The 19,878-nt window shown below is 38.3% G+C and overlaps 1 protein-coding gene across 4 annotated transcripts in view; it reads right to left on the bottom strand.

Annotated features, from left to right (window-relative positions):
* The window catches only part of MCU (mitochondrial calcium uniporter), a 195,096-nt gene that overhangs the window by 82,128 nt on the left and 93,090 nt on the right, over positions 1-19,878 (bottom strand). For 2 of the 4 annotated variants that reach the window (XM_059882562.1, XM_059882563.1), the window contains exons 4-6: positions 14,343-14,434; positions 10,243-11,387; positions 8,826-8,942 (exon numbers count right to left, since the gene is read on the bottom strand). The exons of the other annotated variants lie outside the window; for them this stretch is intronic. In XM_059882562.1, coding sequence (XP_059738545.1) covers positions 8,826-8,858 — 33 coding nt within the window. In that variant the 5' untranslated portion in view covers positions 8,859-8,942; positions 10,243-11,387; positions 14,343-14,434. The remainder of the gene's footprint in view (positions 1-8,825; positions 8,943-10,242; positions 11,388-14,342; positions 14,435-19,878) is intronic. 4 annotated transcript variants of the gene reach the window in all.

Genomic DNA, 19,878 nt, shown 5'->3' with positions numbered 1-19,878 from the left:
TGCTCATTGACTAGTTTGTATCTAAGTGACTGTTTCTATTTGGAAAAGTAATTAGATGTTTAAATAAGTAAACAGAATCTGGAGAGAAATCAATGATTGACTGCTTTTTAAGTTTTCTTCTATTTCATTAGTTTATCTTACCAATAATGTATACATACACATTAACAGAATAGTAATTTATATGTTCAGTTCAGTGCAGTCGCTCAGTCGTGTCTGACTCTTTGTGAGCACGTGAATCTCAGCACACCAGGCCTCCCTGTCCATCACCAACTCCCGGAGTTCACTCAAACTCACGTCCATCGAGTCCGTGATGCCATCCACCCATCTCATTCTCTGTCGTCCCCTTCTCCTCCTGCCCCCAATCCCTCCCAGCATCAGGGTCTTTTCCAATGAGTCAACTCTTCGCATGAGGTGGCCAAAGTACTGGAGTTTCAGCTTTAGCATCATTCCTTCCAAAGAACACCCAGGACTGATCTCCTTTAGAATGGACTGGTTGGATCTCCTTGTTATTTCACGACTAATACATGTTCCTGGGTGAGAAAAGGGAGAAGACTCCCTGTATCCTATCTTCTGTTGGCCATCCCTTAGGACAGCCAGTCAATACTTACGTTAAAAATCCAGTACCAGGTCGATTCTCTAAGGAAAGTTTGTGTGTGGGATGAGGGTGGGTGGGGGGTAAAGATGGGGAGGACAAAGATAGTATAAATATGGAGAAGGAAAAGGAGGCAGAAAAATCAAAGCATTAGGTTCACTGTTCCAATAAACAATTTAGAATTTAGTTAAAATTTGGGCTTTGTTTCATGATGACTAGCCTCCCTTTCTAATAAAAAATAACCAAAAAAAAAAAAAAAAACCCAAAAACACTCATTTAATTTGAGCAAATTTTATTAGTTTTCTTGACTTACGCTACATTAACAGTTATTGGCTCCAAGGAGAAGCACCAAGAGTATATATAAAAAATTTTTTCAGTAAAAGCACATTTGGCCTACATGCACTGGTCATAACAAACACCCTCTTCCAACAACACAAGAGAAGACTCTACACATGGACATCACCAGATGGTCAACACCAAAATCAGATTGATTATATTTTTTGCAGCCAAAGATGGAGAAGCTCTATACAGTCAGCAAAAACAAGACCAGGAGCTGACTGTGGCTCAGACCATGAACTCCTATTGCCAAATTCAGACTTAAATTGAAGAAAGTAAGGAAAACCACTAGACCATTCAGGTATGACCTAAATCAAATCCCTTAGATTATACAGTGGAAGTGAGAAATAGATTTAAGGGCCTAGATCTGATAGATAGAGTGCCTGATGAACTATGGAATGAGGTTCGTGACATTATACAGGAGACAGGGATCAAGACCATTCCCATAGAAAAGAAATGCAAAAAAGCAAAATGGCTGTCTGGGGAGGCCTTACAAATAGCTGTGAAAAGAAGAGAAGCAAAAGGCAAAGGAGAAAAGGAAAGATATAAACATCTGAATGCAGAGTTCCAAAGAATAGCAAGAAGAGATAAGAAAGCCTTCTTCAGCGATCAATGCAAAGAAATAGAGGAAAACAACAGAATGGGAAAGACTAGGGATCTCTTCAAGAAAATCAGAGATACCAAAGGAACATTTCTTGCAAAGATGAGCTCGATAAAGGACAGAAATGGTATGGACCTAACAGAAGCAGAATATATTAAGAGATGGCAAGAATACACAGAAGAACTGTACAAAAAAGATCTTCACGACCCAGATAATCACGATGGTGAGATCACTGACCTAGAGCCAGACATCCTGGAATGTGAAGTCAAGTGGGCCTTAGAAAGCATCACTAGGAACAAAGCTAGTGGAGGTGATGGAATTCCAGTTGAGCTATTCCAAATCCTGAAAGATGATGCTGTGAAAGTGCTGCACTCAAGATGCCAGCAAATTTGGAAAACTCAGCAGTGGCCACAGGACTGGAAAAGGGCAGTTTTCATTCCAATCCCAAAGAAAGGCAATGCCAAAGAATGCTCAAACTACCGCACAATTGCACTCATCTCACACGCTAGTAAAGTAATGCTCAAAATTCTCCAAGCCAGGCTTCAGCAATATGTGAACCATGAACTTCCTGATGTTCAAGCTGATTTTAGAAAAGGCAGAGGAACCAGAGATCAAATTGCCAACATCCGCTGGATCATGGAAAAAGCAAGAGAGTTCCAGAAAAACATCTATTTCTGCTTTATTGACTATGCCAAAGCCTTTGACTGTGTGGATCACAATAAACTGTGGAAAATTCTGAAAGAGATGGGAATACCAGACCACCTGACCTGCCTCTTGAGAAATTTGTATGCAGGTCAGGAAGCAACAGTTAGAACTGGACATGGAACAACAGATGGTTCCAAATAGGAAAAGGAGTACGTCAAGGCTGTATATTGTCACCCTGTTTATTTAACTTATATGCAGAGTACATCATGAGAAACGCTGGACTGGAAGAAACACAAGCTGGAATCAAGATTGCTGGGAGAAATCTCAATAACCTCAGATATGCAGATGACACCACCCTTATGGCAGAAAGTGAAGAGGAACTAAAAAGCCTCTTGATGAAAGTGAAAGTGGAGAGTGAAAAAGTTGGCTTAAAGCTCAACATTCAGAAAATGAAGATCATGGCATCCGGTTCCACCACTTCATGGGAAATAGATGGGGAAACAGTGGAAATAGCGTCAGACTTTATTTTTCTGGGCTCTAAAATCACTGCCAATGGTGACTGCAGCCAGGAAATTAAAAGACACTTACTCCTTGGAAGGAAAGTTGTGACCAGTCTAGATAGCATATTCAAAAGCAGAGACATTACTTTGCCAACAAAGGTCTGTCTAGTCAAGGCTACGGTTTTTCCTGTGGTCATGTATGGATGTGAGAGTTGGACTGTGAAGAAGGCTGAGCGCCAAAGAATTGATGCTTTTGAACTTTGGTGTTGGAGAAGACTCTTGAGAGTCCCTTGGACTGCAAGGAGATTCAACCAGTCCATTCTGAAGGAGATCAGCCCTGGGATTTCTTTGGAAGGAATGATGCTAAAGCTGAAAGTCTAGTACTCTGGCCACCTCATGCAAAGAGTTGACTCATTGGAAAAGACTCTGATGCCGGGAGGGATTGGGGGCAGAGGAGAAGGGGACGACAGAGGATGAGATGGCTGGATGGCATCACTGACTCGATGGACGTGGGTCTGGGTGAACTCCGGGAGTTGGTGATGGACAGGGAGGCCTGGCGTGCTGTGATTCATGGAGTCGCAAAGAGTCAGACACGACTCAGCGACTGATCTGATCTGATCTAATACCTTCCTCAAGATTGTCTTTAAGGTTTTACTTCAGCTGACTGTGTTGTGAATGAGGAATTATTAAATTCTGTCAGAGTCTCCCCTCTACCCCACGCTGACTCCAAGATGAATCACCTTTTAATGATATTTATTTATGGCTAAAGTCAGGTTTTTAAACTTACCTAGGTGTCCAAATAATGTATGAAAATGCTGCTTCTATGTGTGAAAAGCAGTACAATAACTATTGTCTCTCAAGGACTTAAGAACCCACATGAATTACTAAAAAAATGTCACTCGCTAGAGCTGTGCTATGCAGACTAGATAAACTAGAATGATGCTATGAAATTCACTTCCGCATTTGTGTTTTACACTGTGTTAGTGAAAAGTTCTATGCAGGTAAGTGAGACTATAATAGATTATACAAAGCTCCTGTAAAATTTCGAAAAGAAGGAAAAAATGGTAGGAGAATTGAGACATCACAGCACACACAGTAGTGGATGTATGACGTACTCAGAAGAATCCAAGCAGTGAAAATGAGTACCATAATCATCTTTTATGTTGGTCATTTGATTTTTTTTAACTTTTTATTTTGCATTGGGACATAGCCAATCAATAATGTTGTGATAGTTTCTGGTGAACAGCAAAGGGATTCAGCTCTACATATACAGATATCCATTCTCCCCAAAACTCCCCTTTTGCACAGGTTGTGTTGGCCATTTAATGTTAGCAAAACATTATCACATAAAACTAAGGCCACTTGAATTTTACTATTTTGGTAATATGGCTTTACAGCTATATAGACTTCCCTGGTGGCTCAGAGAGTAAAACGTCTGCCTACAATGCAGGAGACTTGGGTTCGATCCCTAGGTTGGGAAGATTCCCTGGAGAAGGAAATGGCAACCGACTCCAGTACTCTTGCCTGAAAAATCCCATGGATGGAGAAGCCTGGTAGGCTACAGTCCATGGGGTCACAAAGAGTCAGACACGACTGAGCAACTTCACTTCACTTCAGGAGCTCTATGCCTCTTTGATCTTATTTTGTACCTCTGTCATCTTTATTCCATAGATCCCAGCCCAATGATTTCTTACAGTTCTCTGAACTCGCCAACCATGTTCTGCTCTTATGGCCTTACACAATTTCTTTTCTCTGCCTAGAATGTTCCTTCCACAGATTTTCATGGATTGGTTCCTTTTTGTCATTCAGGTTTCATTAAAATCCCCTACTCAGATGGGTCCTCTCTTTCTATTCAGTTTAAAGTAGCTCAATAGTTACCATGAACACAGAGTTGGATTTATTTTATTCTTGGTGCTTCTCACTATATGATCTTATTGATTTATTTTTGTCCCCTTCCCTTCTGCCTACACCACTACTGGAGCACAAGCTTCATGACTGGTTCAACTATATGTTCCTGGCAATAAGGGAAATGTACCTAATACATAACAGACATGCTCATTCAAATAATATCTGCAAATATGAATGAATTAAGGGTCTCAAGACCTCCACATAGCTGTCTGCAAAGCCCTTCATGACGTATTGCCGACCTATTATCTCTGGCTTGATTTCATACCAGACTTCTCATTTTCTATAAGTCAGTATACACTGCTTTTGCACTTACTTAAATTCTACATTCTCCTCTTTGGGCCTCATTCAGTCCATTTACGGAAAGACCCCAGTTTATTCTATTTAAAGAAAGATCCCAATGTATTCCTTCAGCTGATCATTTCTGCAGATCTCCTTCAATTACTACCTCCTTGAAAACCAGACTAGATCAAATCCCCTTAATAAATTCTCTTAGAGTTCTTCATATCTCTATTCTAAGCACTGAAAAAATATAATTTATATTTAATTGTGAGATTATTTGATTACTATCTGTTCCTTTATTAATCTGTAAACTCCATGGAAGCAGGAACCATGCCACCTTTAGAGTGCTTGGCACATTACAGGGTCTCAGTATTTATTATATATATAAATATATGTGGAACGAAGAAGCAAAACAAAACTTAAGAGAATCTTCATTTAATTAACTAGCTTTTTTACCCTATAGTTCTCATTTAAGGAAGTCTATTCTGGGAATTAGAATTGAGCAGAATCCTTTTTCAAAAGAAAACATTACATATCTAAAATTACAAAAGAAAAACAATTTGTTTTGGAATGTTTAAAAGTTCCAAATTGATTTATTTAAAGCAAGGTTTCAACATCAAGCTTTTAGACTGCTTAAAAACACTGAACTGAAAACTGGGGGTTGTGGTACTATATCCGAACAAAAGGAAAGGTAAATAAACATTGTACCCTCTGATGTAATGCAACAGGAATTATACAGAATCACTTGTAATGTATTCTTGCCAACAAAACTGAACTAGAATCTGCTTAAACTTCTACACTTAATTAACAATATGTAGAAATACAGGAGAGAGGAAAATATGTTAAAAGACATTAAAATATGTCACAAGGATTAGTAAATTTTATAGGGAATTTCTATAGCACAAATGATCTGATTCATCTTAACAAATAATTGACAAGGGGAAAAATTTAAGTGAAAGATTCAGTTCTCATTCACACCTAGCCAAAATGAAACTCTCATTTGTCAGAAATATATTTGATAACACATGCATACAATTATAATGCACCACACCTTTTTTATCATTTTTGTTGAAAACAGCACAGAACAGAATCAACTGTACTCTTATTTGTAGTAGTACTACAAACAAGAGTGCATCTGTTTGTCAATTTGTTCCTTTTTGGCACTCAAACTTTCAACAATAAAAAACAAATTTTAATTAACCATACTAGAGAAAAGCCTGAGTTAACTATTGCCTTCTACAGAAAATTACCTTAAAAATCTTTTATTATATGAAGAAATGATCAAAGAGTATGAAGTCAAAAAATTATAAGAATAAAGTACCACAGTGCCAAAAGGACCAAAGAAGTGTTTCAGGTAGTTAATAAAAATTTGTTACTATCCGGGAATATGTGTTTGTTGGCTTTTGAAATGTATAAGTAGTAAGAGCTTTTTTCACATTCTAAATAAATATTCATTTTCATTCCTTAAAAAAAAAAAGGTGAGAGAACAGGACCCTACAGATTAAAAGAGAATATAATGTATGGCCCTGGTTTGGATTCTGCTTTGAATGAACCAACTATAATAAAACATGTATGGGACAATTAGGAAAATTTGAATAATTACTAGTTACTTGATATTAAGGGCTTCCCTGGTGGCTCAGACAGTAAAGAATCTGCCTCCAATGCGGGAGACCTGGGTTTGATCCCTGGGTTAGGAAGATCCCCTGGAAAAAGGAATGGCAACCCACTCCAGTATTCTTGCCTGGAAAATCCCATGGACAGAGGAGTCTGGCAGGCTACAGTCCATGGGGTCACAAAGAGTCAGACACAACTGAGTGACTAACACTTCCATTTTCACGCTGATGATATTAAGGAAATATGTTGATATTTTTAGACGTGATCATGGTATCGTGGCTATACTTACATCTCAGAGAACTATATTAAAGTATTTTTGAAAAAATGATATGGTAGATGATTTGCATAAAACAATCCAATATTCATGTGTGTGTGCAAGAGAACAAAGTGACAGTTAAGATGAAATATTGGCCATATGGCTTATAACTGATGACGTTAGGTAATGTATACACGGGATTCATAAAGCTATTCTGCCAACTTTTGTAAAAGTTCAAAATTTTCATAATAAAATACTAAGTATACAAAATGGAGGTTTGAAGTTATTTATTATAAAAATTTAGGAGGATAGGAATTGAATATATATTAAGATTCTCCAAAAAAAAAGTCTTCAAACACAAGTCCCCTTTACAGTTTCCAGTAAGCACAGATAAATGAATAGTAGAGGATGCTACTCAGGAACAAATTGAACAATCCTGATTCATGGGTTTGGATTTTTGTTTCTCTGAGGTAAGTACTTGCTCGTATTTGCTCATTCTTTCCACTACTGCATTATTAAATGAAAGTTCTGCAGTTTCCTTAGGCTCATTGAGTATTACAATAGGCAAGCAAAAGGGGAAAATGAGAGCCAAATGGATAAAAAAAAAACACAGGAAAAACTAGAACTGCTGCTGATTCTGTGTAGAAATGGTTTCTAAAACAAACACACAAGAGGGGAAAAAAATAACCAACCATCTACTTTATGAGCTATAGTCTCCTCCACAATAGCACAAAACAGTTTATCCAGATGGAAAAACCCACCTAATTTTGCTTCTGAAAAGTATTCTATTTTGAGTCTATCTTCTCTGACAATAAAACTCACAAAGAAGAATGGGGGGAAGATATTATTATAAGAGAATACAGAAACAGTGAGTCATGAATAATACAAGTGAAATAAGACATAATTCTTTTGGTACATCAACTGAAGGATGTACAGGGATGAAACCATGTTGATTAAGCTGTACTGAAAAGGTACTCAATGCAATTACACGAGAGGTATAAATATTGCAATGTAAGTTTGAGTGGTGATGTTTCTATAAAGGACTGTACAGATTTACCAGCTCACTTCTAATAGGTATTTACAGAATTAGAAGAAACATATAAACAAATATTATTTTAATGTTCAAATCAAGGCATAAAACACAAAACAGAAAGTAAAGCTTTAAAGATTATGCAAAGAAATCAATGTTCTGTTTGCTTTTAAAAACAAAGGCTGAATATTTTGAAGATATATACAGACTGAATACAGAGGAGGGCAGACTCTGAGAGCCCTGACTATCCAACAGCATAGAGTAGTTATTAATAAGTATTTGTCTTTACCATAATTTTCCTTTTTCACTCAGTTTCTGATGAAACTACAAATTTGTAGGACTCATTTACACGTACCTGACAGTTTCACTAAAGGACTTTTAAGACATCATTCGGAAGCCCTGACCAGAGCTATTAGCTTTGAGTCACTCATAAAACCTTTCTTTTTGAAGAAAACTCAAGCTTGATTTGTATTCCAATTACCACAAACATATTTTTAAGTGGAAATGGGGTTAACAAAATGCCTTTGTCTTGTTTATCCTGTATGTTTGCCAGACTCACTGAAAATGCTGAAGTTACTGACGCAAGGATAGATGGTTGTCTCAAAGGAGGCAAAGAAAATCTTCAGGATACACTACGAGCCTGACTCGAGAACTATTTGTATCAGTAAATGCTTTATGGCCCTCAGGATAGAACGGGCTGACCTCTTCTCAAATGTGGAAGTTTCCATTTTTGAGCTGAACATTTCCTCAAAGGCCATATATGTATTCTTAAAGGAAACCTTTTATGAATGTGGAAAACATGCTTAACTAAGGTTTTGAACTACCTACCTAGAGTGCTCACAAAACAAGGTATGTTTTCTATTTTCTTTTAGAGTAAAGTAGCCATTTTTAAGAAAACCAACTGGCAAAGAATTACCAAAAATAATCTTCTAAGAAATCGGTGGGTCAGAGTCAGTCCCAAGCCTCTCAAAAGGAAGTTGAGCCTGTGGGAAGAACAACTCAGAAGGCCAGAGTTCTAATGTTAGCTCCAGTGCTAAGATCGTGACCTCTCTCAAGTCGCTCACCTCTCTGAACTTCAGTTTCTCCATCTGTGACATGAGGACTGGATGAGATGAGTTTTAAGGTCCTAACTATAAAATTCCATGAAATCGTTTTGATCCTACAGCTTCTGTAACATAATCCTAGAAGATGAAAAATAAATGTACATCAAAGTGTCACTGAAGTTACCTGGCATTAAATCATTCAAGAAGAGTCATCTTAACACATTATATACCTATAAAATCAACAACATAGATCTTTTGAAAACACTTTCAACAAAAACTAAAAGTACTGAGTTAATATTAACTATCTAGAAAATTATTTAATTAATTTGAACCCCTCATCACCTATATTTTTAAATCATTTTAAATTTCTATCACACATTAACAGTTATTTAGTTTAACAGATGATACTGTATTATAACACTAAAAGTACTATAAATTTTTGTAAAGGATAGTTTTCAAAGTGAAAGTGAAAGGGTTAGTCACTCAGTTGTGTCCGACTCTTTGTGACCCCATGGACTGTAGCCTGCCAGGCTCCTCTGTTCACGGAATTCTCCAGGCAAGAATACTGGGAGTGGGTAGCCATTCCCTTCTTCTCCAGGGGATCTTCACAACTCAGGTATGAAACCTGGGTCTCCGGCACTGCAGGTGAATTTTTCACCATCTGGCCACCAGGGAAGCCCTATAGATATGGTCCCTACCTACTCCTACCTCCCAGGTTAAGGATAACATGCTAAACTTGGGCTTCTCCCTTTACTGAAACAGTTTTAAATATAATCCAACACCTAAAATTTGTATACAAAGATAAGAGTGTTCTCTGGAGAACAGATTCCTGAAGGCTCCAAAGTTAGTTTTGTTGACCACAATGTTTTTAAAACCAGGCATCAGAATCTGTGATCAGACTGCGGGGTGAATAAGTAACAGCGTGCCCAGGTATTACTTAGTATTAGAGGAAAATCTGGCACAACTACCTGGAGCTTATTTCTGTTGGAGTTATGATAGAAAAATTTTTATATTCCCCTACTTTTTGCAAGTTCACTTTATTCACTTCACTTTTATGAAAAACCTACATTAGTACCTGCTTTCACTAACTAAAAGAAACCTGAAGATGGTTTTTCTTTTTATGAAAAAAGGCAAAAAATGAAAATAGTGTTCAGTGTTTGTTTTGCCATGTTAGGGGCAGTGCAGAATCTGAGCGACAAAAGTAGTACCATCAAACTCCTTCTGGGAACCACACTCAGCATCTCAGCATCAAGCTACCAGGGCTTTGAATTGTGTCTGTGAGTATCTGCACTTTATCTCATTTATTTTATGCATCCATTACCATGAGCTGTCCTAAGGTAATGCTTCTTCATTTTATGCCATTTCTGCTTACAAAGTTTCATAGGAATGCTCTACTTTTGGATACCAAAGAACCTTATATATAAAAAGATATACATACTTAGTACGTAAGTGCTAAGTGTGCCAAGTCGCTTCAGTCATGTCCAACTCTGTGCGACCCTATGGACTGCAGCCTGCTAGTCTCCTCTCTTCATGGGATTCTTCAGGCAAGAATACTGGAGTAGGTTGCCATGCCCTCCTCCAGGGGATCTTCCTGACCCCGGGATCGAACCCGTGTCTGTTACGCCTGCATTGGCAGGTGGATTCTTTACCACTAGCACAAATGGGAAGCCCTATTTAGTACAAAATAAAATAAAAAAATGTATGTAAGCTTCAAATGGGAATGTGAAAATGGGATTTCAAAGAAACTTTGTATTTGCCAAAGATACCCCTATGGACAGAAACTCTGTAATAGCAGTGTTGTGCTGTGCTTAGTCTCTCAGTTGTGTCCGACTCTCTGCAACCCCCATGGGCTGTAGCCCACCAGGCTCCTCTGTCCATGGAGATTCTCCAGGCAAGAACACTGGAGTGGGTTGCCATGCTCTCCTCCAGGGAATCTTCCCAACCCAGGGATTGAACCCAGGTCTCCCTGCATTGCAGGCGGATGGTAATAGTAGAAACTCCATTAAAGCAGGATGATGGAGGAGGCTGGGCCCTGCCTAGCTAAGAGATAAAAGACCACATGTTTCTCATTCTTGAAGGCAAAAAGACATCCCCAACTACACATGCACAGAAAGGCTCCCTGGAATCAAAAAAGTAGGCGGGGCGCCACCTAAAAATAAGTGATATCAACTACCCATAAGCCTCTTCACTAGAATCCATCTTAACTAAGAGATGAGCATGCACACATGGGAGAATACTGAGGTATACCAAATAGGGACTCAGAACAAGGCAAATCAAAATGACTGGCCAAAGGAAACCCAGAAAAAATGCCCCATAAAAGTGATTCAAATCACCCTGAGGGTGCGACTCTCTCTCTGAGTCTGCCCATGTATCTATCCACACGTACTGTACTCTTTCTTCTCCCAATAAACACTTTACTTGATTACTTTCTATCTTTGTGGGAATTCTTCTCTGCAAAGCTGAAGAGCCTGGGCCTTGTCACTGACCACTGGTGTAGTGGTTAGGATTCGGTTCTCTCACCACCGCAACCCGACTTCAATCTCTGGTCCGGAACCAAAGTCCCACTTCAGTGCCTTAGAAATCCTTTCAAACAGAAACAAAAAGGCTATCAATAAGGGCATACCTCTTGGATACTATCCTTTAAACAACAGGGTTTCTAAGAATCTTAAGGGTCTTGTCTCACAGGGAGCTAGCAAGGTTGAAAAGGGTTTATCTTGGAGAAATTTTTGGTTAGAGTTGAAGACTTCCCTGGTGGCTCAGATGGTAAAGTGTCTGTCTACAAGGCAGGAGACCCGGGTTCAATCCCTGGTTTGGGAAGACCCCCTGGAGAAAGACATGGCAATCCACTCCAGTACTATTGCCTGGAAAATCCCATGGACAGAGGAACCTGGTAGGCTACAGTCCATGGGGTCGCAAAGAGTGGGACAAGACTGAGTGACTTCACTTTCACTGACTAATGAACTGAGTTTATAAACTCAGATTTAATGAGAAGCCCATAAACTGGCTTGGAGAAACTCTATCAACTTGGATAGAAAAGATTACAAACTAAATGAAGGCAGGCTTTGGACCTCCCAAACTTCTATAAGGCAACTCAACAGCAAACAAAAAAGAAAGAGAGAGACTAATTTTTATGCAAAAGCAAGGATGACTCAGCAGAATCAAGAGCCCAGAGGGCAGAGTCAAGAATTTTAGCGAACAATCCCATAGACAGAAAAATTGAGCCTAATCAAGGAATTGGCAATACGTATTTGGCCAGACTTCAGAACTGCTACAAATCAGTAACTGCTGTGTATGGCTTGTTTTTCTCTCTTTTCCAATGGGAGGATCTATCATGGTTATCCTATACTTGTCCTGCCATTATATGTTGCAACGTATTGGGTGGGCCAAAAAGTTCGTTCAAGTTTTTCCATAAAATTCAATGGAAAAACCTGAATGAACTTTTTGGCCCACTCACTATGTGGGGCAGACAACTTATCTCTTTAGTCACAGGTCTTCAAATCAAGAAGGAATGGTTCTCAAGGAGACGAATATAGGGAATTGTACCTGAGGCACTTCATTCACACCTGGGCTTGATAAGATCCCAGACTTGGAATTGCTGCTATAATAGAATGTGAATTGAGATCTTGATAGAGGAGTTGAATGTATTTTGCATGTGGGATATGAATTCTTACAGACAGAGGGCAGACTGGCAAATTGTGTTTACTAAAGATGACCACCACAATATACCCCATCCTGCAGGTTTTTCTCATAAAATGATGAAGCCATCATTCTTTTCACCCAGAGGAGGGTCTATGATTCTTCCAATCTGGGTGGACCAGTGAGTATGGGAGAAGTAATGATATATGACTTCTGAAACTAAGTCATAAAAGGCCACAGAGCTTCCACCTGGCCCTTTGAGATACTCACTCTCAGAAGCCAGCCACCATGTGCTGAGGAATTCTAGGCCATATAAAGAGAGAGCCCATATGTAAATATTCCATATTACAGCCCCAGTTGAGGTACAACCTAACAGCCAGCCTCAGCCAGACATGTGCGAAGAAGACCCCATCATCATTTGACTATAGCCACGGGACACCTCAAGCAAGTTATCATCTTGCTACACCCAATCAACTCACCAAACCATGAGCAATAATAATACAATAACTGTTGTTGTCTTAGGTCACTAAATTTTAAGGTGACTTTTTACAAAGCAATAGATAACAACAGTATATCTCTCTTTGATAAATTAAACCCTCATGGCCACAAAAGGATGTAGGACTGTTTACCTATATAACATGTGGCCTAAGACTACAGAGCTTCTATAAAAATTTTCTTATAGGTGTTCCTTTTGCTGGTTATTTTCTTTTTGAGTGGTTTCAAAATCTGTTGTTCCTAGCCATATAATTGCAGTAAGCCTTAAAAGCAGCAGAATCATCATTGCCACCAGCGTCTGTTGGGCTCTAACCATGTTATACATTATATCTTACACGCATTGATGTCATTTAATCTTCAAAAGAAACTCCTGAGGTGGTACTATCATTATTCCCATATTTACATGGAAACACTGAATGACTTTATCCAAGGTCACACAGCGAGGAAGTGACAGAACCAGGATTCAAACTTGATTTCAAAGGCTTCATTCTTTACTACACAATATGGTTCCTTTTGATAAACGGAACTGAGGTAGCAATCTCTTCTGGATAAAGTCATTTAAAAATGACTGTTGCTTTTCAGCATAGAAAAAATTTCCCACATAGAAGAGAACATGTTCAGAAGGGGAAATTTTTAAATAAATTAATATAATCTCATATTCTTACATAAATGTGCAGAGATCATCTGCACTCAAACAGTAATTATTCAGATTAGTTGTACTTGGTGATTCATGGCACTTCAATAACTATAGGAAAGCAAATTGGCTGAAAGGCTTCCTGATGAAAACAAAGTAATTTTCCCCCTATCTTAATAGGCAATATAGTTAGGCAGAAACTTCAAACAAAGAGAGAGAGAGAGAAAGAAAAGGTATAGTTTTTAGCATTGTTTTAAATAGAAAGACATCCTCTAAAGAGAATCCATCTAAAGATTAGCATAAAAAACTTTTGATACCTTTTCTCCTAGACTAGGCATATAGATGATATGGTGAACAGAATAATAAAACAAAAGGGAGTGAAAATAATAAATACCAATGATTACAGTTTGCAGTCCATATAAGAGATTAAAGGGAAATTCTCTTTTTGCACCGCTTTCAAAAATAGCTAGCCAGCAGCTGAGATTTACAGACTGAAATTTGACTTTAAAACATTATAGTCATTTAATAACATAAAGAAATTAAAGACCTAAGACCCATCACTAATTTTAAATTGTTGGGAATAACCAGGGCGACAGACAAAAAAGTGCCACCCTCATCACTCCTTACCCCTCAACAACGAAAAGATTATTTCTCTTCAAATATTATTTCAACCCCCCCCTCCAATCTACAAAGACTACCAGTAGTATATCATATGAACTCGATTCCTTCTGGAGAGAATCAATCATTCTGAAGAATATCTACTAAGTACATACCAATCAGGAAGGCTCTCACGATTTTGAAATGCTTCCAAAAATTCTGATGTATCTTTGTCAAACCACAATATATTTCTTTGTTTCTTATTTCTCTATAATCAAAATGAAAGCACTATTATGATTTAAATTATATACTGGATATATGATCTCAAGAGATTACATTTCAACTGAAGTACCATTATTCACAAAAGTACTTCTGCAATCAAAGCTTTCTGAGCACAATAGCTTTTATTGTATAGCCACAGTGTTCCTTAGATACAAACTTATAAATAATAAGGACCAGGGAATTCCAGGAATAGCCAGGGTTATTATTTTATTAAGCAAAAAGAGATTAAATTTAACAGGAGATATTTCAACTCCATACTTCCATCTCTATTCACTTATAAAATAACAGGATTCAAAAATAAAACATATCAGAATCATCTTGCAGAGCTTTCTTTTCAATATCACAATTTCTAAGAAGAGTACATACGAGTCACCTCAGATCTCATTCAGTTGACAATCTTTATATGTTTGTTTTAGGCTGCTGGGAAGTATATAACACATACAACTTCCTGTGTTTCTTACTCCCACTCTCACCCCAAATGAGGGTGAAGAAGGTGGATAGAAAGTAATGAAAACAGGAAAGTCTAAAATTAGCCTAAAAATTATTGCCCATCTCATTCTATTGATACAGATTCAGGGAACGTCTTTTCCTATTTCTCCTTCGCTGAATTTTGCAACATGGAAGACATATACCAGAACCAGACCAAACGCTGAACTGCAATGCTATGAAGGATAAGAAAGATCTACAGAACTCAGAATTCTGATGTACATGTCTACAGTTTAAGTGGTCTATGACAATGCATGGTACAGAACATGTTCCTAAAGTCTCCTGAATGGTGCTACTGTTCAAACCAGAACAAAAGACAGTAATTATATCAGAAGTGGCTGGTGGGTCATGTGGTGAGAAGAGGAACCAACATCCTTTTGAGGATCTCTGATCAGGGATGCTCACTGGTCTTCAAATTTCTTTTCAAGTACTCCATACTTGTGTGAGTTAGATGGCTTAATGAAGTCTGAAATGCTCTTAAAAGAGGGTAACTGCTTTAGTGCCATGATTTGAAATATGAATATAATTTCCAAAGCTCAGGAGGGTCATAAAGATTAATGTGTTGATGGTCTATCTTTTTCTTAGATGCAAATTTGATGGAGAATTTTGAAAGAACAGGACTCAACAGGGGTTAAGGGAAGAGACAGGAAAAGCTGGAAACCCTGGAGATGAACTGCACCAATCTTATATTTGAATGAAGGGATGAGGGGAAGAGCTAATCTTGTGTGTCAAACATGGTTTAACCTCATTTTATCTGGATGTAGTATGGAAATGGAATTCCCCCATAAAACAAAATCAGAGAGAGATGCTCAATAAGATGATTAGACTATAATATAAAACTAGCACTATAAATTCTTATAGCTCCAACACTTACTTGACATCAAGCTAAAATTAATGCAGTTCAAACGCCACAGAAGTTATAGACATTTAAGAAAGGTCATATTACAACAAACTGTACCAGCAATCACTCAAATTCCAGCCATGTGACTTTGTTACATATTAACTGGTACTCATACTACCAACAACAGAATGTGAATTACATAGTATCACTTAAATCTAAAACATCTTACTACCTATTGTGCTAAGATTATACTCTTAAGTACCCTGTTCCCAAAATTTCCAGCCATTCAATCTCATTTTTGGAAATGGTCAAGTTACTCTGTGTGTCAATTCTGCTCACTTGACGGTGGTAGGTTTCAAGGTCCCTAAAGTGTATCTGACCATTAGTGAACACAGAGATAATCAGTGGGAGGACCCAAAGAAAGAAGTGCAAAGTCACAAGCCTGACTTCTAATTTTTACTGATTTAATACCCCAAAGTCACTCACTATATGCCTCAAGGAGTAGACACAGTCATCATTCCAGACAGGCACAAATGAATCAGTTATAGCACTCAAGGACTCTAAGCACTGTCTTATTTTCCCACTTGAGATGACAGATAGATAACAGGACAGAAAAGATTCAGGAAAACAGCAAAACTGGCTCCAAGACATCAAACCCCATTCTAGACTGTAGTCAGAGGAAGAGATTCAGACATACCCAATGCTTAGTCTCTTGAATCATCCTTACTTAATAAATGTGAGGTTCATTCCAACAAAGCACCTGGTCCACTGTTGCAGCTTTTAAAACAGAGGATGTTATAGACTAGCAGGCAAACACTCTGCTGAGTCTATTACTCATGATGTACAACTAGGTGACAATGCAAAATTTAAAAAATGATTTTTTTAAACACACTTCTTTACCTATCCTTTAGCAATACGGTATGGTGTAACATTTCTAAGTAGACTGGACGGGGGAGCCTGGTGGGCTGCCGTCTATGGGGTCGTCAGAGTCAGACACGACTGAAGTGACTCAGCAGCAGCGGATGAAATTTACTCATCAGTAGTTTGTATGTGCAACTGCTTATACAGCCTACTACCTTTGTGTTTTCACTGTAATCCCATCATTTTGATGCTACATTATCACTGAGTTGTTTAACCAGCTGGAGTCATATACTCAGAGTCAACAACTACTTGTTTAGGTAATGGCTTTGATATCTACTAAATGAACAGGCCAGAATTCCTTCCACAGACTAGAATACAGAAGAGACTATGTCCTTGTTTCCTGACAACTGTTATCATTTTCCTTCAGTAAAAGGCATCAGTTCAGTACCTATTACGTAGACATACTGTGAAGAAAATAAACAATAAGAAAAGGTCTGTGATGTCTAAGAGGTAACAATCTAACTACCAAAGCTCGATACAATCATAAAACAGACTGGTTTATAACAATGCTTAGGTGCCAAATGAGAGGAAACTCAATGGAATTTAAATAACCAAGAGAAGTTGAATTTTCTGTGCATCAAGATTATTGTAGGCAGTAATTATTTGATCAATTATTATTGATCAAAGAAGGCTTCTTGGAGGTGGGACTTCAGCTGGATCCAGCAAGATAAATTATTTTACAAGGTGCCAAGGGCAGCAGGTTTGTCTTTCAAATAATGCTTTGTTTGGCTTAATATTAAAATCATTTTATATTACATTATTAAGCTGATGGAAAGATTATCCTTCTAAGTTTGAGGTTAAAATGTGGTCCTTGAAAAATCTTTCCCTCTCTCTATGTAAATTTCCTTAGTTATTTTGCTATTTGAAGTTCAGAATGTACAGACGTAGAGAGTAGTAGATTACTGATTCGATGGTCTGGACAGGGACAAGTGCCTAAAACCTCAAACTCACATTTTCTACCAATGTTCGCATGTTTCCAGGAGGACTGAATTTAGCGAGAAAACTGGAGAAACAATGTTAATGTGTTTCAAAATAATTTAATCCCAACAAATCTGTGAATCAGTAACCATTATCCTAATTCTTCCAATGAGAAAACAGAAGTGTAGGTAAGTTATACAGCTAAGAAGCAGCACAGCTAGGATTTGAAATCAGATGCATCTGATTCTAAAAACTCCTCTCTTTCTACTATATGTGACTTGTTTAAAGGTAGCAAAAAGAATGACTGCTCACTCAATGCTGGAATGTTCAAACACAACATAAAATGGATATATATATGTGTGTGTGTAAACCTAGCCAGAATTCCACCAACAGCTATCCTGAACTATATTAACTACTAACTATATTAACTATTTAGGCACATCTCTGAACACTAATCTCATGTCTAATGAAAATATTTCTATGGCCAATCAGTTCATTATGTACCATTCTATTCTTGAACTTCGACTGCACAGCTTAATACCTTATTTAAAAGAGTCTTGTTCACTTACTATTCCATGGGCAACTTTCATCACCTTGAGTTGGTAAGAAACACCTTGCAGCCAAGGACATATTATTCTTCCTTAGAATCTATAAAGTGTTCAATATGTTCCCATGGTATATACTCAATAAACATCTATTAAGAGTTGCTGAGCAACAATCCTTTGTGCTTTGTGTGTGATTATACGCTCAGTCGTGTCTGATTCTTTGCGACCCCATGGACTGCAGCCCACCAGGCTCTTCTATCCATGGGATTCTCCAGGCAAGAATACTGGAGTGGGTTGCCATTTCCTTCTCCAGGGGATCTTCCCAACTCAGGGACTGAACCCAGGTCTCCCACATTGCAGGTGGATTCTTTACTGTCTGAGTGACCGAGAAGCCCAACAATCCTTTAATTTCTATCAAAAAAAAAAATCTCCTTTCCAAAAAGATTCCTTCAATCACTTCTACTATTAGATAACTAACAATAAAATTAAAATAAGTGGCTACGCAAATAATTTTTTTTAAAAAACAAATTAAGCTAAGGTAAAAAGTGCTGCCCTTGTAGGAGCTTACTTGTAATCAGACAAGGGTCAGAGATAAAATGAGAACTTATTTCCATGAAACGAGCCAACAGAATATCACATATACATTAAAACATGAAAATCATTGCAATTCTGGAATATATGCCAATACACAAAGGAAGCTCATTTCGTCAGACAAATGCCTACTCAACAAGTGTAACTTCTTAGAATATAACCTATTTTATATTCTGTTTCCTTAACCTTCTACTAATTGTGACAATCAGAGAATGTTTTTGGACACTGGGATATATTTCTGTAATGCACTGTTTTAAAAACTCTAAAATGTATTTGTAAAATACATATCTAGTCCTTGCAAACCACGCAAATTTATGAACCTAAGTGGCAGGGGGTGGCAGGAGGTAGGGAGATGGGTGGAAGCAGAGAAAGAGAAAAAGAAAGCTGTAGCTCCAGTAAATACACAGCCACTAACCTTGCTGCAGAGACACCAAGGTTACGGGAGACCTGCTGGCAGCAGCTCTGCCAGGTTTGTGTGGAGCAGCCACTATTACCATTTGCTTCAATGACTGAGTGTACACATGGAAATTGGGGAGACTCTCCTGCTGGATCAATAAACTACATCTGCGTGCTGAATATCCACAGGCAGGAGGAGCCCAGGGGAAAGGAAAAGAAGGGCAATCCCTGAACTGTGTGGAATCCCAACTCCCTTGACAACAGCAAGACTGTCAGCTTGAAGAGCTCTTTCAAGCAAGTGAAAGCCATACACGAGGAACTGGCTGATTCATGTTTTAAAATCAATCCCTACGTGTTTTTGCTCCTCACTCTGGCAGGGCCATTATCACTTTAGAGCTGAAAATATATCAGGGTTTAGGAATTTCCCCAAATCCACTGGATAGCAGGAATTCCCCACACCACTACGCAGGAAAGGCAAAGCCTCTCTGCAGTCTACTTCAGCCAGAGACAGACTGCCCAGCAGCCCTCTCATATACACCCACGCCTGCTCAGACACAGGCTTCCCCAGCACTCGTTCCTTGCACAGCACCACATTAACATTTATGGGAGCTGTTGGGAGTGCAGAGGCTTTTCCTGACAGACAAAGACATCCAGAGATCTAACCCCCTCGATAACTGCTTTGTAGGACTTTCTGCCCTTCTCAGACCTGCCAACAGGCAGCCAGCTTATTTA

Source organism: Bos taurus, chromosome 28 (genome assembly GCF_002263795.3).
Source record: "Bos taurus isolate L1 Dominette 01449 registration number 42190680 breed Hereford chromosome 28, ARS-UCD2.0, whole genome shotgun sequence".
Taxonomy (NCBI): domain Eukaryota; kingdom Metazoa; phylum Chordata; class Mammalia; order Artiodactyla; family Bovidae; genus Bos; species Bos taurus.
The sequence above is the reverse complement of the archived record's forward strand: the minus strand, read 5'-3'. Positions and strand labels throughout refer to the sequence as shown.